This window comes from Pomacea canaliculata, linkage group LG9, assembly GCF_003073045.1.
Source record: "Pomacea canaliculata isolate SZHN2017 linkage group LG9, ASM307304v1, whole genome shotgun sequence".
In the NCBI taxonomy this organism is placed as follows: Eukaryota; Metazoa; Mollusca; class Gastropoda; order Architaenioglossa; family Ampullariidae; genus Pomacea; species Pomacea canaliculata.
In genome coordinates, this window is record NC_037598.1 from 13,779,432 (window position 1) to 13,806,539 (window position 27,108).

General features: G+C 39.5%; 2 protein-coding genes across 7 annotated transcripts; one reads left to right on the forward strand and one right to left on the reverse strand.

Annotated features, from left to right (window-relative positions):
• Positions 1–321: 321 nt before the first annotated feature.
• On the reverse strand, positions 322–9,974 carry LOC112572176 (pre-rRNA-processing protein TSR1 homolog). Its single transcript, XM_025251746.1, has 20 exons — positions 9,082–9,974; positions 8,154–8,224; positions 7,909–7,995; positions 7,110–7,234; positions 6,651–6,885; positions 6,318–6,388; positions 5,997–6,153; positions 5,690–5,848; positions 5,354–5,501; positions 5,025–5,101; positions 4,740–4,853; positions 4,122–4,192; positions 3,820–3,912; positions 3,241–3,385; positions 2,789–2,840; positions 2,329–2,534; positions 2,029–2,131; positions 1,609–1,749; positions 1,359–1,433; positions 322–1,097 (listed from the first exon to the last, which is right to left on the reverse strand). Exons 1-20 carry the CDS (start codon positions 9,191–9,193, stop codon positions 916–918), a joined length of 2,424 nt encoding a protein of 807 aa, XP_025107531.1. The 5' UTR covers positions 9,194–9,974; the 3' UTR covers positions 322–915.
• A 376-nt stretch (positions 9,975–10,350) lies between these two features.
• On the forward strand, positions 10,351–27,108 carry LOC112571916. 6 transcript variants are annotated; one of them, XM_025251314.1, is made up of 5 exons: positions 10,351–10,532; positions 22,105–22,183; positions 23,556–23,613; positions 23,872–24,111; positions 24,409–27,108. In XM_025251314.1, exons 1-5 carry the CDS (start codon positions 10,408–10,410, stop codon positions 24,471–24,473), a joined length of 567 nt encoding a protein of 188 aa, XP_025107099.1. In that variant the 5' UTR covers positions 10,351–10,407; the 3' UTR covers positions 24,474–27,108. The 6 variants fall into 6 exon arrangements, with proteins under 6 accessions (XP_025107099.1, XP_025107100.1, XP_025107102.1 ...); XM_025251315.1 differs by lacking the exon at positions 10,351–10,532 and adding an exon at positions 13,259–13,533; XM_025251317.1 differs by lacking the exon at positions 10,351–10,532 and adding an exon at positions 13,505–13,585.

Genomic DNA, 27,108 nt, shown 5'->3' on the forward strand with positions numbered 1-27,108 from the left:
GGCACTTTATTGTTTGGTCAACATGGGACATTAAGAAAACAAGGGCAAAAGCTGCAGAAATGTCAAATTCATACGTTAACCATGTTCCCTAACACCAACAATTCAACATTTTGTTCACTTGTATTGATTTCTTCTATATGTACCCTACACTGGGAAAATATTATTGGAAGGATCCTCATCTAATACATTACTGGCTGTCAAAATGATCTGGTAATGCCTACACCAATGTCATAAATGGTGTGCTATTTTCAGGCAGCAGATTTACTCAGCTCAGATAAACTAACAGGTTGGATAAACATGCTTCATGAATACAAGCCCAGAAGGCAACTTTTTTTTAACTGTAAACGAAAAACAAAAAATGATCAGAATTACAAGGGATTGTACAGTGAAATAACAAAAATATACAGTACTAAGAGCACAAGGAAACCAGTCCAATGCAGCGTGGAAGTGAATGTTATAAAAGATGTAGAAATAAGCAAACATTACACAAAGATTTGCAAACAATTAGAAACTCAGTTACTTTTAGCTATATGTCACAATGAATACTGATACCATTTAAAAAAGAATATTCCGATGCCAAAAAACCCCATTTCATACAATTTTAATATCAGAAAACTTTGTAACCTGTACAGAAGTTCATTAAATATGCACATAAAACATCTCAAAATCACATCATGCTTAAGCCAAAATACATGCGATGGCTGTTGAAGCTATAAATGGCTGAACCAAGACACTAGGGACTTACAAATGCTTTTCCCCCCACTTCTCTCCCATGAATGCAGAGGGAAAAAGGTGCCTTCTTCCATGGTCATATAATTTTTACATGATCGTATTCTTTCACGTTGGAATTTATGTTGGCCAATCTATTCAAAAGTGTACATGGAACTAACAATGCCACATTTTTCAACATCAGATCTAATCAAACATATGGAAAGCTTGTCCCTCTTCTTCCTCTTCCATGTTGCTGGGTGCAGATGGACAAGGTACACGAGGATTGTAAGTCCACTTGCAGTACATCCGTTTGTACAGGTTCATTAAAACTGTGTCTTGGGACTTCAGCTGACCGTTGAAGACACATTTCATGTGCCCATGTGTTCCTGTCAACACAGACAAATCATTAAAACCAAAACCAAAATATGATTCAATAATGAAGCATGCATGATTATCAGAGGGAAAGAGGAAATTACACACTTGCTTAAAGAAAATAAAAGGGAAAGTGATGAATCTCTTCTAAAGATTACGGCATGATGTTAGCTACACAAATTTTGAAGTTTTTTTTTTGTCTGAACAAGCAAATGCAGTCGCTTTTCCTCATAAAAAATAGCCTTTACGCAAAGATACACAATGAAAAAAAGTACCTAATGGCTCCAAAATATGACCACGACGACCCCATTTTGTCCTCAGTTCAATCTTCTTGAACCACAAAATATCCTCTGCAAACAGAAAAGTGAAATGCTTTTTCCTTAACTTTCTCTGAGTGCATTAATGATGTCATTCTTTACAAAGTTTGTTACATGACTTGCCAAAGTTATACCAGTAATGTTATGATGAAGCTGGAAAAAGCTTTATTTTTATTTATTTTACTTTGAATAGAATTATAAAACTGACCTCTGTTGAAAAACATTAAGCGAATAACTGCTGAGCGCTTGTTGATCTTGAAGGGATGACCACTTAGAACTATCCGCTTAACAATGATTCGATCAGGCGAGGCAGATAAAACAGAGCCGGATGCCACAAGTTGATGGTGACCTATCAATAAAAAAAATTAAAGGAAAATCGTGTTGATCAATACACCAGCTGATTTCAATGTCATGAAAATACCCAGGCATTCAAAATTATTTTCTAGTTAACATTATTTTTGCTTGAAAGTCACTGTTAAGACTTAAGTCAATCTTACACTGATTGTCTTGACAGATGTTTTGCATCACAGTGCTTAACCAAAGCTTTAGGTGGACTTTTTTAATGTCAACAATATGTTCACAAATTTACACCTTCTTCAATCATACTAACAACAGAACATGAACTTACCATCATTGGCCTGTTGAAAGACTAGGACAGGGGCAGGGGCAAAAGTAAGTGGTGCATATACGCTGGCCACACATGCATCATTCTGGGGCAGGAATCTCTCGAACTACAAAATACAACAAATTGCAGGATGGTTTATGCGTTAACGCATTCAAATACAGCTGGATTAAAAAATATAATGTGAATGTGACTTTCCAGAAATGAAGTAGTTCAGACAGCAAACCAAAAAACCCCCCAAAACCCCAAACCCTGCATTATTGCATAATCCACACAAAATGTATTGAACAAGGTGAGGAAACATACCTTGTGCTTATCACCTGTTGCATGCTGTGAAAAAATGGGACAAGCAGAAAAGCGCCTGTATCCAACTTGAAAGACTAACTCTTCCTTTGAACGAACAGGATCAGTAAAATCAAGAGGTCTCTTGATCACAAAATGCATCACTGTCATCTTCTGTTCATGGGGCAGCATCCCAAAAAGAACTACTGGAGTATTTGGAGAGTGGCTCTCTGAAAACATTTAAATTCAAGCAATAAAACTCTTTTGGTAGATTACTGGGCACCCTAAAACAGAAAAAGTCAAATATTTGATTCCTGCATTGATGCCATTAAACAGCATAAAATAACTGAGAAAGTAAATGACAGACAGAAAAAGTATCACACAGACTGCATGAGGGGATGGAAAGAAGCAGGGAAGAGAAGGAAACCAATACAAAGAAAGTGGATCAACTAGATTAAAGTTTGGCAAAGTTTCATTAACTCACCCATAAATGTCCGTGGAACATTGGAAATGTGGATTGTGATGTACTGCCCAGGCTTATTGAAACAAAGAATACAAATGAGTAAATGTTTATATCTCCTTACTTTGTTCCACTACAAGGCAATTCTACACTTATTATTATTTTATCATGAAAGGCAATGCCTAAAAAAATATCAAGTATATCTTTAGCTGAGCAAGAAAAAAAAAAAAGACATAAAACTAGTGAATAAGGTCAAGTAGGTGTCCAGTTTTAGACTGGGTGGGAAATGTTTTCTTTCAGTTTTTGCTTGCTTTTAACATGCTCAATTTTGCTAACTGAAAACACGCATTAAGAAAAAACAGGCAAGAATGCATATGTGCACATCACAGCTAAAAAATCTACAGACCCATTATGCCATGCATAAAGACATATGACCACAGTTTCTGTCCATATAAATGATGAAGCCAAATGCTCACCTGTACTGCATCAGAAACTTCTTGCTTGCGGACAGACTTTTTCAAAAGTTTTATATTATCAAATCTAAAAATACGCCCATACTCAATAGGCAAGTTCTCATTCTGGCACCAAGGCGAAGTTCGAAAACTCTGTAAACCTTGGTATCTGTGGAGCAACATAAAAGTCATGAGATAGGTGCCACTTCTTGTAAGGAAATAAAATCATCTACAATTACAATGATAGCATTTAACTTTTCTACAGCTTACAGTGGTCTTGCATAAGTTTTAATATAATAGTTACAGCTGGTCACTTATCAGTCATTAGCCAGGTTTGATTCATCTTTGTTCTTCCTACTTGTGATACAGCGTTAGTTGCTGGCATGACATAAAACATAACCAACCAGCCATCCTCAACACTTCCTTACACCCAACACAAACATTTAAGATACCAGCTCCGAAAATCTGAGCTTAAATCACAGTGCTAATGAAAAACATATCAAGCTCACTTAAAAAAAAACTTCCCCACAAAATATGACAAATATTGTACAAGTTTAAAAAGAAAAGATTTTTCAACACAGAGGGTTCATTGAAAAAAGGTACCTTGCAAAGCGCACTCTAGCTGGAACATCTACAGGCGTGTCCACTTCATCTGGAAACATGACATGCTGACGTTCTTCTTTGACCTTTTCCAGGCTGAAGATCGTTAACATTTTTTCAGCATACTTATAAAACCAAATAAATAAAATTTTAAATCTTTATGATTCCATTTCCTCTATAAATCTAGTAGAGTAGAAAAGATATCAGTATCAGTTAAATTTTAGCAGTCTTATGCCAGTGACACAGATTTGTTAAAATCAAATGAATGATAAAAATGAAAAAAAAAAAGAAAATACTCTGCTCACAATTTCTGTTCTGCATCAAGGTCCATTGCAGCATCATATTTTTCTGCATCTCCGCCTTCTGTCACAGTCATCTTTCCCAAAAAAAATGAAGGAAAAAAACTCAACAGTGGGCAAACATTGCCATGAGAATTTATTCTAAAACTTCACATGTTAAACAGATTGTACTCTAGCTTGGCTGTATAAATGAGCAGTGAAGTAACCCCCCCCAAAACTTATCATTTCAGTTTGTGGCAACAGTAGTCAGGAGATGGAAAGTTAATAAACTGCAAGCGCTGCACAGTAGGAACTGTGGGTAGTCATCATGTACCAAACAAGCCACTGCTTTCTCTCATTTTCACTTTTTCCTGTTATTATCATACACAATAATGTAGCTCGTACTCAATAGGCCCACAAGCTAACTCTCACAATTGCTAGATGAAAGTCTTTTGAAAATAATTAAGAGGTTGCTGTGAAGAATGTATGCAGGACATTACAAAATCATCACCATCATCATCCATTTGGAATTAAAAAAAAGTGGGATGCTTGATATCCAAAAGTATGAAAAAATACTGACAGTCTACTCTCTTTTGTGTTAAAATGTACTTGTGCAATACACAAGAGAGTCAAAAAGACTTTTACCGTTTCAAGGGCTTCTGAATCTTCTTCCTCTTCTTTGCTGTCATCATCCGACTCTACATCCACTGGTGCCATATCCTCATCGCTATTATCATCATCATCATCATCACTATCATCCTAAAAAAAAAAAAAATAAACAAAAAGAAAACTTCCCTTATAACCCAACATATAATGTACTTACGTGCTACAAAATCATCATCACTAAAGGCAAAAAATGATTCTTGCAACATTTTTTGACAAAAATTAGAAGGAAAAAAATAGTTCAGTTCCTCTTAACACAAATCTCACCTCATCACTCTCATTTATCCACATCTGTTGGTACTCTGAAACACCCGATGGAAGTTTCTTGCGTTGCAATGCAGAAGCTGAGGTTAAAAAAAAAAAAAAAGCAAAATAAATAAAAATTAAAATTAGACTGAAAGGTACCCTCTCCCAACCAAGACCAGATCTGGTAGACCTCACAAAAAATACACACTTAAAACTCTTGAAGTATAATATAGTACAGGTGTGCACTTCTCCAGATGTCAAACCTATCAAATTAAATGAGGAAACATGCCCAGATATGACTGACTTTAATAAGATCTGAAACCAAAAACTACTGGAAATTGAAATGTTACCTTCTGCTGCTAGTATTTCACTTTCTGTAGGCCATGTCTGCTCATTCTGCATAACATCAGGCTCTGCTTCACTCTGCAAGCTTTCCTGTTTGTCAGGTTCTGCATGTGCCAACACCTTAGTGCCATCATCAACATTCATGGATGAACCCTGATGTGACAACAAACTTTTGTATAAAGAAGGAAAACAAGTAAAGGAAATATAAGTGGGATAAACAGATAAACACAGCTATGAAAAGTTCACTTGAAAATTACATGTATTAATATAATCCAATGCAAGAACTGTATATTTATTATCACAGTTATTTTACAAACATTTTGCACTCTTGCTTACCTTCAATTTTGTTTTTCACTATGGATGACAAGTGGATATGGGTCAGGGATGGAGTCAATCTGTGATATTTGGTAATTGTCCCAGCCACTGATGTATATCAGCCTGTTGACTGAAAGTTTCTCACCTCGCAGATAGCCAGATACCTTTAAGGTGCCCACCACACTCTGCAAGATCACAGATTACTGCTTAAACACTTCCTTGAATAGCATTTTTCGACTCAAAGGTTGAATTACAGTTGAAGAACAAGCTTAACAGGAAACTTTATGCAAGAGCCATAAAGTAAAATAGGAGTCAAAAGGCCCAAATCATTACCTCATCTGTTTCAGCTTCAAAAGCTATAGATTCAGCAAACAGGTATGGACGCATTTCACGGTAATAGACAGGCTTCACTTTAGCATCTATCAGCTGCCTCAAGATGAGCAAAGCATCTTGTCTGGTGTCTAGAGTTCGCAGTTTTTCACAAGGAAAACTGAAACAAAACAAAAAAGAATTACCAAGAAACATTCAAATAAGGCATCCCTTTTCATTTAAAATCATGTGGCATCACCAAAAAACCAAGTAAGGCAATTGCACCAACTTGGCTGAAAATTGAACACTTTAGCTACAATGCTGACGTAGACCCAGAAGTTTCACCTTTTTTCCAACACTTTTTGTGCAGCTTTTCTTGCTTCGGCTGCTTTCTTTTGAGGAAGCTGAGAAAGACCCTGAAACAAACATAAATGCCAAATTTTGATGTGTTGATACCATTAAAAGCCTGGTGAACATTGATCTAGGTCCTCTGAATGATCAAACAGTGTGTTACTAGTTCTCAAAACACTGATTTGGTAGACCCAAAACATGCAAAATTCCATATATACATGAGTTGAGAGATCACTATTACAACCATTCAAATCCAGGAGCTAGTAGGTGCAGCAAGGCAAGGGATAAACCAACAAAGTATAAAGATGCAGTGTCTGCATGTCTTACATGGCATGTAAACAATGATGAGGAAAGTCCCTGTCCCATGAGGCACTTGAGACAAGAGTTACCATAATTGTCAATTACTGCTTCTGGAGACACTACAAATAGAACAGAGTCTGCTATCTTTGCAGAATCAAGCAGTGCATGCAGATTGCCGTACTGTGGAATGAAGAAGGACATCCTCTGCTTTAAAGCGAGGAACACTGGAGAGGAAGAAAAAAAAAAGTTACAAAGTTTCCTCCTGATGGAAAGAGAAAATTGTTATCAGAGGCAGATTTTCTGAATACTTAATGACAAATTATGCTTTAACAAAATGTAAAAACCTTCAATATTTACATGAGCTAATGAGACTTTTCTCAAATACAAAACATCTTTATTCCCTTGAGGAAATTGTTGTGTATGCTGACATTAATATTATTACATCGCTTTATATAAAACATCAAACATAAAATAGGACACACACACCTGATGTGCAGAGCTCCTTGTTCATTTTTTAGAACGGTGGGCGTTTGATCCTCATCAACAGCACCTTCTTGAAGTAACTCCATCACAGTGTCGGTGTTCACCGATGAACAGAGCTTCACAATCACCTGAAAAATGTTAACAATTTGTGCAGGTTCAACATCTGATTTGGGAACACTATTGACAACCCCTCCACTACACATATACAATACCTGGAACACAGCACCAGAAACACCAAAGGAATACCTTTCCCCCAAGAAAACAAAACGAATTACAGCTGCAAAAAACAATAATATGACAATACAAAATTTTATTGATATAAATGAACTTTTCTCAGTAGTGAGAGAGAATTAAAATTCATTGCATAAAATGTTTATGAATGTATGCTACTTGTTCTAATCTGACATAACTAGATATCAAAATATAGACAGGCTTTACATTTGACACAGTATTGGTTATTAACTCTTTCTATAGTTTGGGAATGCAAACATCTTCATAGCTAAAGGTTAGTTGCGTTAATACACCCTAATTAGTTAAAAATGAAAATAAATCCCCATAACCTTCATGAATCTGGTCTGCTTTTTATGAAATGGTTAGACAGGAAAGCCATAGTGCTGAAGTTCTTCAATAATGTAACTACAAGTTACATTTTTGTTGGTACAGTAATAAGCCAAAGATATACACACAATATATATATTTTTCAAGCTACAAATATCTCCATATAAAACAGTTTAAGCATTTTATAAGAAAACGCATTTCTACCAAACTCAGCCATTGTGGCTGAATCCTGCAACACACTCACTGTAAAATGAGGGGGTGTGTACTGTCCTCCTCGTCTTCGTTTCATCTCAATAACTTCCCCTCTTTTCAGCTTTCTGAGTTGCTTTGCCTGTCAAGTACAAAAACTATATTAGTAAACAAAAGTCAACAAAAACACTCTACATGGCCAGAACACCAAGCTATAGCTGAATTAATATTAAGCTAAGGTAGTCAGCATTTATTACAAAAGTTTGTAAATATTTAATACTGATTAAAAAGTAAGCCTACTTGAATTCTCCTTTCATTCTTTCGTTGAACTTGCTTAGCTTTCTTAGTGACAGTTTTGATGTTGACCCGACCTGAAAGAAATTATTTTAAAATGTTAGATAATTTAAATATGAAGCAAAAGAATGTGTTGCTATAAATAAACTATAAACAAAGAGACACACAGACACAAAATCTTAAGAGATTGGTTAAAAACACTTTCCAATGATTCAATTCACACCCAAATCTGAAATAAAAAGATAATCTAGATGTCTTATACACCCACATTTATGTAGTGGTACTGACAACAGGCTAGTTCAGGCCCTTGTTGTGGTACTGCTGCGGTTTCTGTAACAATTTTTTTTCTAACATGAATGGGTTAGCCCAAAGCAAAACCCCAGCCTGGAGGGCCTGGGTGCAACATTTTAGTCTGACCTCTCCCCTGATAGACCTGTTCGGCTTGGTTATTCCTGCCAGGAGCACAAGGCTCCCGCCGACATTGCTCTGTCGATCGACAAGGCGCAAAAGCCACCAAACCACTACAAGCTAAGATGCACCAACTAGTGGTGGCTGATAACAGGTAGCGATATAATATTCTACAATGAGATTTTCCATGTGTAAAATGTTCCTTTATTAAAATGCTTAAAAAATCGCTGTCCATTCATGCCTGATCATAGGAAAATCAAAGGACAGGACACATGATTATATAATTTTATATCTAGAGAGAGTGCGATTCAACATCACAATTGCACTTTTGTTCCACTGCAATTTTGTTCATTACCTTTTTAATCGAGATAATTGTAAATACGCCACTCAAATCATTAGAACAAAGTAGAAGGGATGTTCGGCTTCGTCAGTTTGTTTTATTCCATATCACAACAGATCAGAAATATCAATACCATCGTCATTTACGATGCGTAAAAAATTAAATTAATAAGCTAAAAATACAAACCATGAGATTCACGAGATAGTTCTCCTTTACTTCTATGTTTTCCATGTTTGTGACTCTTATTTTGTTGCTTTAGAACTCCAGGGCGATGACTATGAGCTTCGTCGGCTGCCATGTTTATGTTTTACCACGTGGATGGAATTACCTTCAGAGTTCTTTCCCATGTAAGCCAAGGGACGTGACTGTGCTCGCTGAGGCTTGCAGAAGGTGGAATATCCTCTCATATAGTATATCTATCGTATGTGAGAGAGCTGATGAGGTTTTAGGGGCGTCCGGTAGTATTGTGGTTAAAACATTTGTTTGTCACCCCTGCAGGGTTCAGATCTCATCTCGGGACACTCTGTATGTGACACCTGTTCGCAGAGCTGGGCGTCTGGAGTTTTCTCCCTGTACTCCGGTTTTTCCCCTCTCTGATAGAGTGAAGTCGCCGCGAGTAGGAAGCATTTTTCTTCTAAATACACCAACTAACGAAGAGTTCATTCGACTGGCTAATCAATCTTATCAAATTAGGGTGAACCCGGGCGGTTGGTGGTATAGAAACTCAAGTGTCTGTCACCACGACAGCGAGAATCGTCTGTCCAGGGTTCGAATCTTGGCAGCGAGGTATACTTTTTTTGACAGTAACACCTACAGGATTGATACCCGCTGGTTTTCTCCGGGTGCTACAGGGTTTTATGTTGGTGTATGAAGATGCATTTGATGCCAGCACTAAAAAGGATTTGTGCTTCTTTAGGCAAATTATAGCGCTTCGAGTCTCGGTTTGGTGCTGAGGAAAGGCGCGCTATATAATAATAATACGTAGTTATCACACAAATCATCAATTGCAGTCAAGACGTAAATAGATGCTAAACAGGTTTAGGAGGAATGTATGCCCAGGCACAATTGTCTTTATCGAGACGATAGTATCTATTTCTTCAAGTTCTGAAGCTTACAACATATGTGCAGAAGCAAAAACGATATGGCAGGTCTAAAACAACTGTTCACTGCAGTTTTTTTTTCCAAAATGAAAGAGAAAAGTGAATCGATATCATTCATGAGAAAGTCTGACACGTTATTGACGCAAGTAGTTCTTCCAGGTGTCACTATGAAGACCCGCAATGACGTCACGTCTGGCGCGGAGGGAGTTCAGGTGAGCTTTTTCCATCAGGGCGTCTTCGTGAACGAGTATTGACAGAAGAAAAAAAATTTATTCTACTTCGTGTGGGTCTGTGGTAAATCTTTAAAATGCATGTATGCATTTTTTTTCACCCACGATATCCCCCACGGGCTCAGTGACGTTGCCTGGACGACAAAAGTGGCGGAGGAGACGCGCGTCTGTGGGTAGAATTTATGTGCACGTGCTGTCTCGGCTCTTTGTCGAGGAGGGGTTGTGCACGGGTCAGCAGTCGACTGAAGCACTTGCCAACTCAACCACCACTGTTACTCGTCTTACACATCGCCAAGTGGATTACAAGGTATGGTACGCGAGCACGAAGAATACCTTATCCTGAAAGTTCATTTTAATTTACTCGCAACAAAATAATTAGGACAAACAATTAGCACGATGCAATTCCAAGAATGCTCATGTATGCTCCACCATGTTAAAAGAATATTTTGGTTTAGAGAATTACTTAATAAATTTTTTCCCTGCTTTTAGATCCTACTTAATAAAATATGTTATGATGCCATAAATTCCCTGTTCTGGAATTAAGATGCAGTGATATACCAAAATATTTAAGAACATGTCCACAGAGTAATCTAGACGAGGTAAATTATGAATTTCATTATATTTTGGTGTGCTTACTCTTTGTTAACTGTTTCTCGGAAAGCTCAGCTTCCTGTATATTTTGGGTGTCATAAAAATGTATTTCAATTTCACCAGCTGATGAATATTAAATTTCAAATGATATACTTATTATTTTAAGCTAATTTATTTGAATTGCATTATCACTGTTTAAGTAAATTCTCTCTCTCTCTTTATATATAGCATCATGTATTCATTTACATATTTTGCCATAGTTACCATTTGTTGTAGTTTACTCCTCGAAGAGCATATGACCGCTTTGTTGTACATATGAGATTGTCATTGTGGGATGTATGTGTTATTTTATATGGCTAAAATGGCCCTTGGCATACAGCCAATAAAAAGGAAAATAAATAAATAATAATCGCTATTCAGTTGTCTTTACATTCCTTCCTGTTAAGACGATCTTTATGTATTTTTCTAATAAATTATTGGTAACGATGCTACATATTGGTGGTTTTGACATTCAGTCATAAACTTTTTGACGCTTTGTGACTTTGATGTTGTAGAAAGAAAAGGGGATATCTAGACAAAGGGTTTGTTGATCGGTTTTCTCTGAATGTGTTCATCTCGTTATGGAACAGATTCCATCGCACACTACCGCCAGAATGCCATGCACCATTGTCTAGCATTTTTTGTAACTGATATTTTGATAATGAAAGCGTGTTGTTCCTCGTCATCCTATGTGAGAAATCATTCTGCTTGAATGACTCGACAACAACAACTAAGAATCAACGGTAGACTGGTAGCTTTGTTGTACAACTTTCACAAAGCTTTGATGTAAGCCGCGAAACGAGTGGCAGTGCAGACTTGTATTACTGCCTGCAACGGTGGAAAGGTGAAAAACCCGCGAATTACTTTGGCTCTCAAATGCGTTTTCGCACAATACATGCGTGTTTTTTCCTTTAGTGTAAACAGTGTGCATGGAATCTGCTCCCACGCCAGAAGAAGTGTGCACCCCAGGGCTGAAATCCCGCACAGACATGCCTCCGGAAATTTAAGACTAATCCCGTTGCCTGCATAAAGCGCCTTTCACTTCTCTCTCAAGTCTCTTTGCGTCATCGTCGCACTGGGGTCGCGTGCAGAACTCATTGCTGGCACTGCTTTATATTAAATTTTAAGGTCCCTCGCCTGCTCTTTGTCTGTGTTGAGGTATTCATTCTTCCAAATCTAATCACTGTTGTAATTATAAGGTAATATTTTAGATTAACCACGTGCTTTTCTGAAAAATTAGTCAGCAATTATCTACAATTCTCGACAAGAGAAGGAAATAGATAAAGTGATTGTGTGTACGTGAGGTTAGGACGATTTGGTTGATAACATATCTGATAATATATGTTTATGTGATAATTTGAATGATAATGTAGTTGATGATATCAGTTGGCTACCCCGCGAAGGTCTCAAAGTGGTGTTGGGGTTGGGGGAAGGTTCGTGCCGATACGTGTCCTGCAGTTATCACGTCGCTGCATTAATTAAGCAGGTAGCCAAGGTGTGAATTTAAGCGATTAGATCATATCAAAATGACTTCTTTAGCTCTAAATTTATTTCTTAAGTCGTCTGCACTGCTCTCTCTACAACCTGCATGCATACGTACACACGTACAAGCAGACAGACGCATGCCAGTACGTACGCTGAGTACTCATTCTCTTAGGTACATTCACTCGTGAGCATTTTCACGATTTGTGGGTTCAAACATCTAGCTTGTGATGCCACAAAACAAACAATTTGTGACACCTGCATGCTGTGAGATCACAGCAAGGGAATTATACTATTGTCAAGACCTACAGCAATCAAGTTTATAAGCATACCCACACAAACTCAATTTCTTTGTTTCTTTTTTCTTCTTTTTTCCTTTTGTTTCCTACACTGTAACCATTCCTTTCCGTTCTCTTATGAAAGCACGCGATTCCTATGTCTCGCTTACTCGTTCTTTTATCTACCCTCACCCACCCCTAGTCATGAATACAGGCATAGAAAGTGTTAGCAATAGAGCTCCGGGCGACTGAAAACAGGTTTGAAAGTCCTGTCTGCTGAAGTGCATTTCTTTACTCGTTTTTCCCCCGCAGGTTTTTCACTTATTAATAGTGTTGTGCATACGTATGAGCGTACTTCTTTGTCCCCATCCACACTTTCCAGTTGGAAATGAATAGGACTTGGAAAATAAATATGAAAGCATGTTCTTGATAATAAAAACATAATGCAATGATTATTCCCGCTCTCCACGAACTACGAACTCTGCTTACGTAGCATGTTAAAACGGGGTACCCGAAAGTTAAAAATTCTTTTCCGAAGCTCAAATCGACTTTCTTACAGGCAACGACAGGTTGAGGTTGAACTACGAGGACCTGTTTAGTCGAGCGCGGGGTGTGGGGTAGTGTGTGTGTGTGGTGGTGGGCGGGTGAAGTGTTGGAGGAGGTGAACACATAATCAAACGAAGGCGAGAAAGTTAATCATTTGTTTAGTCCCTGCCGCACTATGGCGGAGTTCCGTTGGGTGGACGCGCGACACAACTTTATCACACGCGCGTGGTGGTGGCAGGAGGAGGTAGTCGGGTGGTAGGTGTCGCTCGTGGTTTCGAGGACTGACGCAGCAGGGAAGGCTTCCGCTCCCCGCAGTTGGTGTCACCTTGGTGGGACGATGCCTCACTTTCCTCCTACTCCACGCCAGTCAGAGTAAGTATCAGACGAAAATGAGATGCACGATGTTACAGCGATGACATGTAAGGTAAGATCTCTTTGGAACCGTTCTTTGGCAAACTGGAGGAAGGGGCTGTAACTCTTACTCTGTGGTGGGGGAAATGGGAGTTGAGCTCGTCGGTATCTTTCGTCTACCGTAAATTTTATCAAGGAAGATGGTAAGGAAAATGGCTTAATTACCCCATCACTTCGGGAAGGTTTATGAAGAGGTGCGGAGAGAGCTACTTAGAACAGATGACCGAGATATCAAGTTCTGAATATAAAAATGTCAGATAAAGATATAGAATAAATGTCATGTTGAAGGGGCAGTCAGTATAAAAGTAGTGGTGGTGGTGATGACGACGACGACGACGATGATCCGTTGAGATCGAGAGATCAGCTTAAACGCAGGACGCGAATGTTTGGGTTTCAACGTGTCGGCTCAGCAAGTTTTCCATCTTTCTTCACCCATTCAAGACTATTTACTCGCTTGTCTGTCTCTTCTGATCCGATGAAGAAGACTGGAATTAGTTCGATAACGTGCAATGAAAATTTATATCCGATTTCTTTCGCGTTCACCTCAATGCGGTGGGAAAATAATAGACAAATATTAATCTTCACACAAGGGTCTGCCCAGTTCTGATCAGGTCAAATCTGAAGTCGATTGCTGGGTAGACAGCACAACAGTTAAGAAAAGGAGAGAAACTTTTCGTGTTAAAATATTCATAACCCTTTTGGTAAGCAATACGTGCAATGCTGGGTATGCATTTGTAGGACCTGATTAATTACACAAACTACATACAGTCCTATATAACACAAGCAGGAAGAAGACTTTTGTAACAAACACAATCATAATTAATTTAAAAAGCAACATAGTCATATTTCAACATTTCATCGAGCTAAATTATTTTAATTAAGGGCAATGAAAAAGGGTTTCCATGCTTAATTAATGCGGGAAAGATTTAAGCTCTTGGCTAAAGGATTTCGGATATAGAGTTGCATGCCAAGAATGGCGAGTAGCAAGGTGTCAGCAGGTGAAAAATCACCCACGAATGGAGAACAGCGTGCTAACTAGGGGAGAGTCAATGCTACCCGGCAGAGGGCGGGTACAGTGTGACAACGACAGGGTCAAACAATCATCGAGTGGGACAAGTTGATCCTGTCACATAGGTGAAAATGTACTTATACGATGGAAAGGAGCGTGAATGTGTGCGTGTGCGTGCGTACACGTGCGCGCGCGCTTGTTTGTTTGGTCGCAGGTTTAGATATCTATTTTTTGTTGACAGAAATAATTTACCCTCAGGCAATAAGCAGTGAAAATACAAACATTTGAGAAGAAATTGTTTAACTATGCATGAATTAAATCCCTGCTCACACACACACTGTATTTTTTTTTTCGTTTATCCTTGTCTCCCCTTTACTCTCTCTCTCACTCTATCTTCACACACATACATATCTCTTTTTTTTCCTCAACATACAGCACTACAGTAACAACGGCTGTAGACTTAAAAAAAAAAAAAAAAAAAAAAAAAAAAAAGCCAACCGCGGTGCCCCACTAACTGAAAGATTTAACGAATAAAAGTACGTCACGGAGAACTGTCCTCGGTGAACTTGCTGATAACACTGATTGCTTTTAAAAGGAACGAGGCCAGATCAGGTCTCTATCAGAACACTGAGAAATTAATATCTTAATCTGGTTAGCCAGGCACAAGGCAGGCCCTTGAGACACGCCTGCGTTTTTCAGCCCGCAACTGAGGTAGTAGGGATCAAAAAGAATTATTACAGGAGGAACTATTTTTTCAAACAGGCAAGCGAGCAACTGCACACTGGCATTCGAAAAACTCGCATTTACATAAGATCAAACAACTGGGAATAGTAAATAAGGTCTAGGTTAAGCTTGGTGGATATTAACAGTCGTAGTTCTGTCCCACACTCCCTCTCTGTCTCTCTCTCTGTCTCTCTCTTCTGTCAAAACACTGTATGTAATGTTAGCAACAGTTTTGTTGTCAGCAGAAATTTAAAGACAACAATTTGAATTTTATTTGAAAGAAAGTATAAGTATTGAATAGCAAGAATGCCAACATTGTTCGCCACTCATGGACATTGACAATATTCCCACTGGTAAAGTTTCCCAACCTCGGGTAGGCAAAACCTACAACTTAAACACAATATATTTAATAAATCAAAAAACCAGTGTTATCAAACAGTTCTGTTGACCTCGGGTTGGTTAACAGGTTGGGTAAACATGCTCCATGGATACGAGCTCTGTATGCAATACTGGGCAATATGGCCCCAAAGCAAGTGCACACGAAAAAAACAGACGTGGTCGCTCTCTCCCGACAGCTCTGGGCCTTGCTGGATCACGTGATCTTGAGTCAGCAGTCCATGAGAAATTTGTGTCTGTGAGGTTAAGAGGTTGAGATGAGCTTCTGTTACCTCGCTTTATTTGCTAGTATGTCCCGATTTATTTTTACTGGCACCAGCAGACGATGCTGTCTTTTTCCCACGAACCTAACATATCAGTAAGTCAAATTTCGGTTTTTGTTTGGTATTTCACAAGTCTCAGCTGTCCCCTATGTGGTGTGCTCACTGACGTATATCTCTGGACTGCTGTCTGTTTGCCAAGACCAACTCTTGCAAAGTTGTAGACTGTCAGGTCTCGGAGAACTATTAATCAGCTTGACATCGGGAACCGCGATAAAATTATTTGTCAACAATAGATTTTGCAATGATGTTAGTTATTTTTTATTCCTTTCTTTTTTTTAGACAATGTCCTCTATCTCCACTTCCCAAGACTTAGAGCAAATAAACTGAAAATACAAACAGAACATACAAGGTAAGCTTTTGTACCTCCGTCAACACAAAAGTTCACATCGTCTGCTTTTTTTCTTGATGCTGATAATTCAACCGGAAGCGACTTCGTACTTTCGCCTCGTTTTGGAAGTTAACACGGGGAAGATTCGCCTGCAAGCGCTCCAGAGATATTCGTTCGTGGTGCGCTGGATTAAGAAACCATGACAGTTTTAGGCATGATTAATCGCTGGCAATTACGGAGTGTCGGTAACAGGAAAACGGTCCTACTGTCATCAAGTAGTGCTTGACAGGCGTATCAATCGTTAACAGTCCAGACGACGGTGTCAAGAACAGAACGACTTCAGGCTGCCTGCTGTACAGAGTTGATTTATTGAGTGAACTCATGCTCCAGTCATAGGTGTAGGGTACCAATTATTCCTTGAGTATGCCAACTACAACATGTCAAGTGACGAATATCGGAATATTCTAATAGTTTTTTGATCCGCATTCTAATGGAATGGCTGCCGACGACTATGCGAGCACGACTTAACATTAATGGAGTCCCTATTGTTTGGTTGAGTTTGAAACCGCTAAAAACGCTTTCTAGGCTTAACCAGTGTTAGGAAACGCACCCCAGATCGTTGATGAAAAATTTGTCGTCGTAGTAAGACTTACAGTGAATACTAAAAAAACTAACGTATTGTTTGTGTCCGTGCGCGCGCTTTATCCACGCGTCGTTAGCTTCAATAAAACCTCGCCCCTTCTCTACTCTAGGATAACCGAAAAATAAGAAATGCTTGTGTGTGTGTGTTGTGAGTAATGTAGAGTAACGGGTGGAAACAAGGTGAACAATGTACCTGGATAGACGTACAAGTAATCAATACCACCACTTCGCCGCCCACGGGGGAAGAAATTGTGTCACGTGATCGAGATAAGGATGACCCCGCCACCCGGGTCGAGCAGACGACTCATCCAACAAAGCGTTTAGGCTGACACCGGATACCCCACTGCACAAACATAATGCACGACATTCCAGGCGGCCTGGTCAGTCAACAACAGAGATTTAATTTTTGTCGATATTCAGCAATCAGTTAGTGGGCGCCATGACACCGTCTCTCAGTACAAGGACCGTCCTTGCCTACCCCTCCTGCCCCAGCCAGCTAAGAGGTAAAATCTGCAAATGAATCGACCAGAAGTGGGTAAAGATCTTCAATGTTTGTGCGAAGTTCTCAAAAAGAAATTTAAGATAGTCCGTCAGAGGCAATGCACTTAATGTGAAAGAGAGAAATATGGTGGTTATATATTAAAGTCAGGAGTAGGACGGTCAGCAAAAATATAACGAGAAAGATAGACAAGGGGTAAGTTGCCGGAGCTATATTTCACGGCCTTAATCAAATTATCTACCTAGATATTTACAATTAGACTTCATTGAGTTTTCTCTCTTCTGCGTCCATGTGTGTGTGTGTTCATTCATGCGAAACTTTGAATAACCCCGAACAATCTGAGGCTAAAAATCAAGGAAACATATTTTCGAACTAGGTGAGCAGAAAAACATGGAAGCAAACCCAGGTAAAGGTGCAGATTACACCCCTATATTGTCAGCCCACCCAGCCAGTTGATATACATTTATATATATCATGGACATCGCGTTTGCGTGACTGTACGACAGGGGCCCACTGGAGTGACGACCACTTTTTTTTTTCTTTTGATAATTAAATACATTTCTAGCCACGCAACTTCGGGTGCCTCTTATCGTTCAACACGCTTGAGAACCAAGCTCGCTTCGTTGATCTCGGGCAGGTATTGTCATGTAATGTCCCCCCTTTAATCCACACCTTGTGTGAGTGTGTGTGAGGGGGACAAATAAATAGCGAGCCGACTGTCAGAGCCAGACACTTGCTTTTCCCACTGCAAGGTGAGGGTTTCGCAATGTCTGTCTGTCAGAAAACTTTAGACCCAAGGTGAGTCGGTTATTTTTTTTTTTTAATTTTCTTGGTCGCTTCTGACTTTCTTACAGATCTTTAGTCAGTTCTTTGTTAAATGACTGGGCGGAGTTTAACACAAGATATTATTTCCCCATACATGTTAAAATGTCTTCCTTTGTACTCGAAATTCAAGCATGCAAACATCACCATGCACAGAAAGAGGCATCAACATTTAGAGAAATATTACCTCGTACTGAATTCGATGATTTGATTTTTTTTTGAATATTACTAGAACTTTAAGCTTAGCTTTTTTTTTAAGGCATGACTCTACCACCTGGACTATTTTCCCAATTATTCTCACTCTTCCAAAGAACCGCTGGTCTTTAACCGCACACACAAGAGAGTTTTCCGTCAAACTCTACACTTTTTGTCGATCTTTAGAAGGAAAAATCAAATGGTTGTTCATTGACAGCATATTTCCGTGTGACGGGCACTTTAAATAGTTAATACCTGATGTCCCCCTCCTCCCGCTCTCACCTTTCACAGTTTGCTAGACGATCCTCTCCCTCCCCACTTTCACACACCAACTGACACCAACACTTGTCAGTGGATCACAATAATAAAACTGTCCACACCTTAACCTGTGACACATTTTATAAAACTGCTTAATGATGCGAGGCAGGTATTTGGCGATATCATTTGTGGTGTTGTTGGGACGAATGACTTCTACAACTAGTTATGTTGCTATTATTACTATTAACAGACACAATAATATTAAAATGTTTCACAACTTTTTAGAAGCTCTTCAGTTTGCCTATAAAAGTGAACTTAGCGTAGAAGACGCTGTTTTAAATGTTTTAAATAGAATTTGTGCAGACATGGAAAAACTGAACACCTGTCTTCCATTAATTTTTTGAAATTTCTCCAGTGCTCTTAATACTATGCGATGCCACTTGCTTATTCATAAGCTGATTCATATGGATATTGATGCCAAAACTTCTTTGGGGTTCTAGACTTCAATTTATTTGTATCTCTAGTGATGTTATTTCTGATGTTTTGTTCATAAATATCGGCGCTCCCCAAGTATTTTGTTTTGCATACGGGTGAATATAGACCTACAAGTAGTCTTTCCTAAGTTAAACTTGCAGACAACACAATACTTACATGATTTACAAGAGGTTGATCACTTTATTGCATTGGGATAATAATTATGTAGAGTTGAGTGTAAAGAAAACGAAAGAAAAGATTGCTGATTTTGGAAAAGACATGGGGTTTTCTTTTTTGGTTAAATGGTAATTAGAGGGGAAGTATAAGAAGAGTGGGGTTGTTGCAAGTATTTAGGTGTAATAAGGTATAATATTTAGATGATCAACTTACTTGGAAAAGCTCATGCAGATAACATTGGTAAGAAAGTGCACAACCACATGTGCTGTCAGAAAAACTCAAGCCTTTTATCGTGCGTTTAAAAATCAAAATATTTTACACTTCTGTTATATGCACCACAACTTTCGGTCTGGTGTATTGGGGTGGAAATATTGCAAAGTAAGACAGGCACAAATTGAACAAGAGCATTAAAAAAAAATTGCAGAAGGCAGTGGGGGTTGGGATTGGGGTTGGGGTTGGGAGGGAACAGTTTTAGCCGAAGACTCGAACCCACTCCGACAGGAACTTGACATCAGACACACAGACATGAAGTGGTAGGGTTAGAGTTCCTAGAGATAGAACCACACGTTCTTTGCACTCATTCCGGGTGCAGTCCAAATATTTAATGGACTCATGGAGAGGACACGTACATGAATGCAGGTGGCCATACTCCTTGCTCCCATTCAGACTGTCCTGTTTGTAGACTTTGTACTTCATGTCACACTCATCGCCATGTTGTTATAGATTGAGTGACAATATGAAGGCACACAGACTTTTAATACTTGTGAGAGTGAATATAACTGCCAGGCATAAATGATTGCAAATGGAAGAACTAGAATGTAAACATTTTTGTGTTTTTTTTTTCAGCCTGTTTGAGGTATTTTTAAAAATAATTTTGTTATGCTATTGTTGACAGACATAGCAATTTGCTGGAAAGGATTCAGAAAGATGCTTTGCATTTGTATTGTAACTATTACTGCTGAAAGGCGTAGCAGTGATACAATTATTTAATGATTCAATTCCTTATTATTTTCATATACATATATAAATAAAAACTCAAAGCATGAATCATGAAAAGCGATTTGCGTGGCGAAGAAATTGTGGTGGTGGTGGTGGTGATGATGATGATGCATGGCACATTAAACCATTCCGACAGAGTCCTGCTCTGTATGACCTCTTCGCGAAGTGCTTTTTGAAAAACACACAGGCAAGCGTTTTGCTGATTGCAATGAAAAAATTGAAAAACATCCACGGTTGGTTGGCTCAGGCCGTCAGGTTCGTGTCAGCCGAAAAGATCAATTGCTCTTGAAAAGCTGGTAGACGGGTATTGACATCGGATATCGAAGGGTACTTCAGAAGGATTGGCGCTCGGCAATGAGAACGGCGGATCCCGCTATCATGATGAGACTCAAGCTGTACTCGTATGTAAGGCGAACAAAGTCTGTCACAGCCCGGATGAAGCCAACGATGCGTGAAACAATGCAAAGCAGACACAACATAGCATTGAAGGCGAGTAGTTCAGGAATAGTTTCAGTCGAGTGGAAACAAGTCTGTGAACAGCATGTCAGAAAGATGAGACCGCTGCTGGAGTGAAGAATGTTGGAAACACGATGCCAGACCCGTTTGCGAATGACTGCCCTGACATTTATCACTGGTTACAGCTATACAAAGGTTAGGTGAGGCCTCTTGGGTCTCTGTCAGCTAGACGATGAACATTGAGATCACAGACTTTCAGCCCTGACTACTTAAGATATTGTGAAAAAAAAATTATTTATTGCGCAGCTGGTATCGATCCTTGTCTCTCCCATTCGAGAGGTGTAATCAGCCAAGTGGAACTGTTTGTATGTGACAGTAAGTGCAAAAAAACAGACAGCATGTCAGACAACAAACTTTTAAAAAAGGAGAAAAAAATGAAAAGAGAAGAAAAAGAGGATAAAGACAAAAGGAATAAAAAAAAAGCATAAATAGAAAGAAAATTAAAGAAAGCATTTTAACTGCTTTATTTAATTGTTTAATTGCCTCGATTTGATTTTGGAGAACACTACAAATTACTAACGACTGAAACTAGAAAGAAACGCTGAAAACACGGAGAGTTGGACGAAAACATCGATCGTTCGAAAGGAGAAAAGCTTTCTGCAAAGAACCTTCACCATTCTTTCTGGCCATTATTTCTACTCGCAGGGTGGAACAAATCAGATTATACGGGTAGGGCGACAGACATGGCTGAAGCCTCGTTTGCACAAACATGTTTTATGAAATCATGAATAAATAAGACTAAGTGTGGTGTGGGAGAATCTGAAAGGAGCGAACAAAAAAGGGGATTGGCGAGAAGACTGAGGTTATTCTTTTTGCCGCCGTAAGCAGTCAGTCAATATTTTATCCTCGGGAAAAGTTCGGAAAGCAGGCACACGCAAAGAGAATTCATTGTTAGAGAAATAAAGAGAATGTTATGGAGTGCATATGTTGTTAGACATTTAAGTGCAATTTTCATGCACGGGGTGTCTTTTTGTAAGGTAGTCCGATTGTTCAACTTTTTGTTCTCAGTTCATCCTCAGTTTGTGCGTACTTTGCTTTATCCACGCTTCATTAGCTTCACCCATCCTCTCCTTCCAGATAGATGATGAATAGCATGGATATAGGACATTTTTGTCTGGTACTCCTACATGTCATGTGATCTCGCAGTAACTAATTTTATTTTCGGTTTCAGGATGACATTCTGGTCTCGGTACGATCCTGTTCGCATGAGCGCAGGAAACACAGACTACTGGAACAAGATGAGAGTACAGGTGAGCAAGTTCTGGGACCGTAGTTATGAAGCAGATGTAATGTTACTTCAGGATTAGGGATGGTTCGAAATTTTATAATTGGAAACCAAGGTGCAGACCGAGAATTTCGACTGATAAACGAAAAGCCACCATCGTGCATGCGGCCCCAAGAAATAGGTACTGAGCGGAGGTAAAGAAACCTGAGAGTCTGGGATGCTCCTTCTAGGTAACAGATACTTCACCTAGAGTTGAATGGTATAAAACTTTATCTTCTTATCTTCTTAAGAAATTTGTCTTTCTGTACGTGCTGTTATCCCAAAACTTGCTTGTCTCTCTCTCTCGCCCACACTCACACCCACACTCTCACCCACACTCACACCCACACTCACACCCACACTCACACCCACACTCTCACCCACACAGAAATCGCAAGATACCTACATTAAAAGCACACTTCAACAAGGGTTTCTTGCACAAAGACTCTTTTGTCACACCATCCAACGGCTCCAGCATCAATAAACTCATTAGTAACGAAACAAACGATGCAAAACTTCAAACTTTTGTCTGTGCTCGCACGCGCACACCGTGACAGGTAAGTTGTCGCGCGCGCTCACTTGGCGCCGTTCACACGAACAAAAGAACAACAGAACAATAGGATGTAAAAGGGAAATTATTGAAGGACATACCATAGACTGGTGGTGTAAAATCTTTGATAAACTTGGTAAATGCTCGACCCTATTTTTCCTAGTTTGTTTATTAAGGTGTCATTAAGAGAAGTCCGTAGTCCCACCCGCGTACGACAAGGACCTACAGCAGGGACGACGGCCGCAATAAACTGGGGCTGTAAAGATTTTAGGCGACAAACAAAGTTGATCACGGTTACTGCATGATCGTACAGGGATTGCATGTCACGGTGGGTAGCTACCCGAGTGTCTTGTAGTGCAAGTTTCCGCGAAGCGCAAGCACAAGAGTTGTCGAGCCTGGGACGCGCGCCACCACGCGGTGGCCAATGGGGTGGGTATGCCTCGTGGGGTGGGTATGCCTCGTGGGGAGGGCATGGCTTGTGGAGTGGGTGTGCCTCGTATTGTGCCTGGTGATTGTATTATAGTGTCTACATATATAGATAATAAATATTGACAGACAGCGTTGACCATCGCATTCCTACCATACCTTAGACCTGACTGATACCAGACTCTACTCACTACAGCAAACACTACTCAGCATGACGAGAGAACCAGAATAAGCCTGCCTCACCCCAGACACCGTTAGTCCTCCCGGCACAAAGCATCAGTCATCGATCTCTCACTTCACCACAGAGCCTTCAGGTGCTAAACGAGCGGTCCTCGAGGTCTTTACCCACAAAGAGAATCTAAATTTAGATATTATCTTGCAGAGAGAAGACCAGAGTGCCAGGCTAAAGTATGGGGTAAACTCGCCCATGTTTCCTGCAGGTAAGTCCTGCCAGGTACTTACTTCTTCTGCATTTGCACCTAATATTGCAAGATTTTTTGTGTGCTGAAAGACTGTTATAAACAAAATATATGAATGGTACAAGAACTACTTAAAAAAAACTAAAATTTTTAAGCAAATTTAAATGAACCCGTTGGATTTTAAAGGGAGATTATTTTTCTAGTACCTATAGGTTCTTGAATTTGACATCAAACAATGTCGTCATCGGAAACATTGTGGTCATCTTGTTTTCTATCCAGGTATTGCCACATTCGGTCCTACTTCAAAGCTCCATAGGTCTGCTGGCGGTATCCCACGTCTACCCGACCTAGCGTTCCCCAACATGGGGGTGGAAAGTTCCCGGGGGCAGCTGCCAGGGGCCGTGGCTAGGAGTCATCCATCTCCCAGACTTCGTCGCTATTTGATGGACAACGAGTTCAACCGCCGTGCTCGTGAGGGCTTCCGGTACTGGCTGATAGAGAAGCCCAAGCCTACGAAGTGTGAGTTCGACTGCTGTCACCTCTCTACCTTAACTTTGTGTCACTGTTGTATCGTCACAGTGGTTCACTGTCATTTGTCTCGCCATTTTGTATCACTGCCATCTACGGTTCCCCCTTCTCTCATGTAACACTAGTATCATGTCACATGATCATTCTTGAAATACACAATCTTCATATTCACCTGTCTTCCATCAGTGCCATCTCTTCATTGTCATTGCTTTGTGTCACTGCTTTGTGTCACTGCTCCGAAATGCTGCTGGAAGCAACGAAAGCATCACAGCGTGCTGTCTGTTACAGTTGGCAGGTATGGCATCGGTTCGTACAAGACAGCGCTGGGAGTAGGCAACGCCCCAAGAACGTAGGCCAATATACGTGAAGTCACGTGGTGACTTAGTAGACTTCTGGGGTCATAGTTATGAAGCAAAAGTAAGTCGTTTCCCCAGGGCAAAATGGAGAGCTGAAGAAAAATCAGCGTCGAGAACCCGCGAACTCCATAGGACACTCTTGCCATCTCTTTATCACTGTGGATCCAGGAGTAAAATAACATCTGAGAGGTCTGGACACCTGGACATTACAACTTCGGAAACAAGACCCTTGCCCTCGGGTTCTCCAACAACTTACCCTCGCTTCATAGCTACCGCTCCTGAAGGTGCTTGACCTGGCCACCAGTCCAAATAAGTTGATTCTTGATAAACGCTACACCTGGACAAGTCAACTATCATGTCATCAGAAAGGACGCTGATAATTAATTTTTTTTGTTAGTTTGGTTTGTATATTTAAGGAGTGAAGTAGGAAGAATTCATGCAGAAGAGAACGTGGGTGAGAGAGTGTGAGAGAGTGTGGACGTGATGGTCGCGCTCATGATAGGGTCACAAAAAATGTGTACATAAACAATTTACCTGTAACCGTGTGTGCATGCATGCGTGTAGAACACAGCAACAAACAATGTCGGGTGTTTGAAAACTGTATAAATGCTAATTTACAGTAATGTGTTGCTTAGCTACTCAGATAAGTTCTGAGAAATGAGCCATTGGCCCATGTGTGTCTGTGTGTGAACATTTTGACCTGTTCGTGTCTGCAGTTAGTCGTTGGACGAAGTGATAGGTAAGGATTTAAATATTTAAATACAGGTTAAAAAATGTCCGTCCATTTCAACGAGATTTTGTCCAGAGATTATACAACCCCTTTAATGAGGCCGTTGGACCAATGTATTGTGCATACGAATGGGTCCTTCTTTTTTTTGGAAATGTTATTCTAAATGTTATTTTGTACAATCATAACGGTCCTGGCCTGGACTGGGCTGCTTGTACGAGCGGTTCATCGTTTTATTGACACATCAAAGAGAAGGGAACTACCTTTCACTCTCTGTAAGTTATAAATATTTACTTTCACTCTATGTAAGATATAGATATTTATTTGCGTACAGAGAAACTCTCATGCAGTCCAACCGTGACACAACCAGGGTGACAATCTAAAAGGAAATGCGTTTGTGTGAATATTTCTGTAATGGAATGAAATACTGTTTCGATGTTTATTAATATTTTAACATATTTAGAAAGGTCTTGAAAAGGCAAGTGATGTAGTGTGTAATGAATGCTGAGAGAAAATATTTATGTGTAAATGGTGGTGTTGGACGTCTCATCCATTTCAGCACGCTGTCGTAGTAAAAGAGGGAAGAGAGAGAGAGAAGACGATATCAACGAATTTTGAGGCTCTGGCTTGTTCTACTACTGCTTGCACCAAAAAAAAAAAAAAAAAAAAAAAAGAAGAAAAAAAAAACCCAGGTGCAGTGCCGAGGCTGTTTTCAAACTCAAGTAAAAAGTATTTTTCCAAGCACCGAAATTCGATATTACCTAAATATCCACCTTTTTCGTCGGTCACAAAAATACTTGATTTTCGTCTAGTCTGTAACTGTAGTAGAGGGACTGGGTTTCAGCTGTGAATATTTCACCGACTTGAAATTCAGGATTTCGTTCCAAAAGAAAATGAGCCAACGAATTGAAGCTCTCAAACTTGTCCACTTTTAAATAAAATAATGATTTCACCTTTCAACGTGCCCGCGCTGCTTTATTTTTTTGTCACAACATCAGTGCCAGAATAAAAACTATGGGCAAGCATTGAAACCTATATTGTTTGCTTGCAATCCTGTTTTATTTATCCTAGACCCTACCCATTCATTTTTCACCCTACAGCATGCTGACATTTTCATTTCTAAAAACAATTTTAAAAAATACTGGAATATAAGTGTGAATCTCAAAACTAGTTTTCTTGAAATGAATTCATGTGTATTATATTTTTTGGACAAAAATTGTATTTTTGCTGTAATTTTAAAGAATAGAAAGATCACTTATTGAAAAGGTTAGACTTTAATAAGCGAGCTTGTAAAGATGGTTTAGTGAGAAACTTGAAGGAACCGCTGCATAGTACAGTTTGTTTTACAAAGCGTTTGATTAGTTGATTGTCCCAGGACTAAACATGGGGGCGCCATCTTACCGCATCAGTATTACGGTTTGTACATAGGTTTTCTTTGGCGTGGAGTGGCTTTGTTTTATTATCTCCCCCCTTGACGCTAGTTTGCTTCCCTTTCTTGAACAGCGCGCGGACAGCAACATTTTGCCGAGTAAACAAATTCAAGAAGAAAAGAGAAAAAAGACAAACAAAAGAAATTGATTTTAGAAAACGCTTGTTTATTGAAAGCGAGAGAAAGCTGCGGTGTCAGTAGTTTTGTCACAAAGGTCCATGTCACCATCAGCAGCTGTTGGTGGCAGAATGATTTTTCTCCCACTGATGTCTGTTAGCAACACCGGCGCAATCGAAGGTGGGTAAAAAAGGAGGAATTAATTGTTTAAGGTCATGCTTTCCAGGCTTAATCGAACAGTTCATGCACGGGAGGGTAGAAACGATCGGCTTTTGTTTTGAGAGTTTTGTTTCTTGTCGTGACTAGATCATTTATGAGTGTAAGTGTGCAGCGTGGAATAAATGGTGTTTGGAAACATT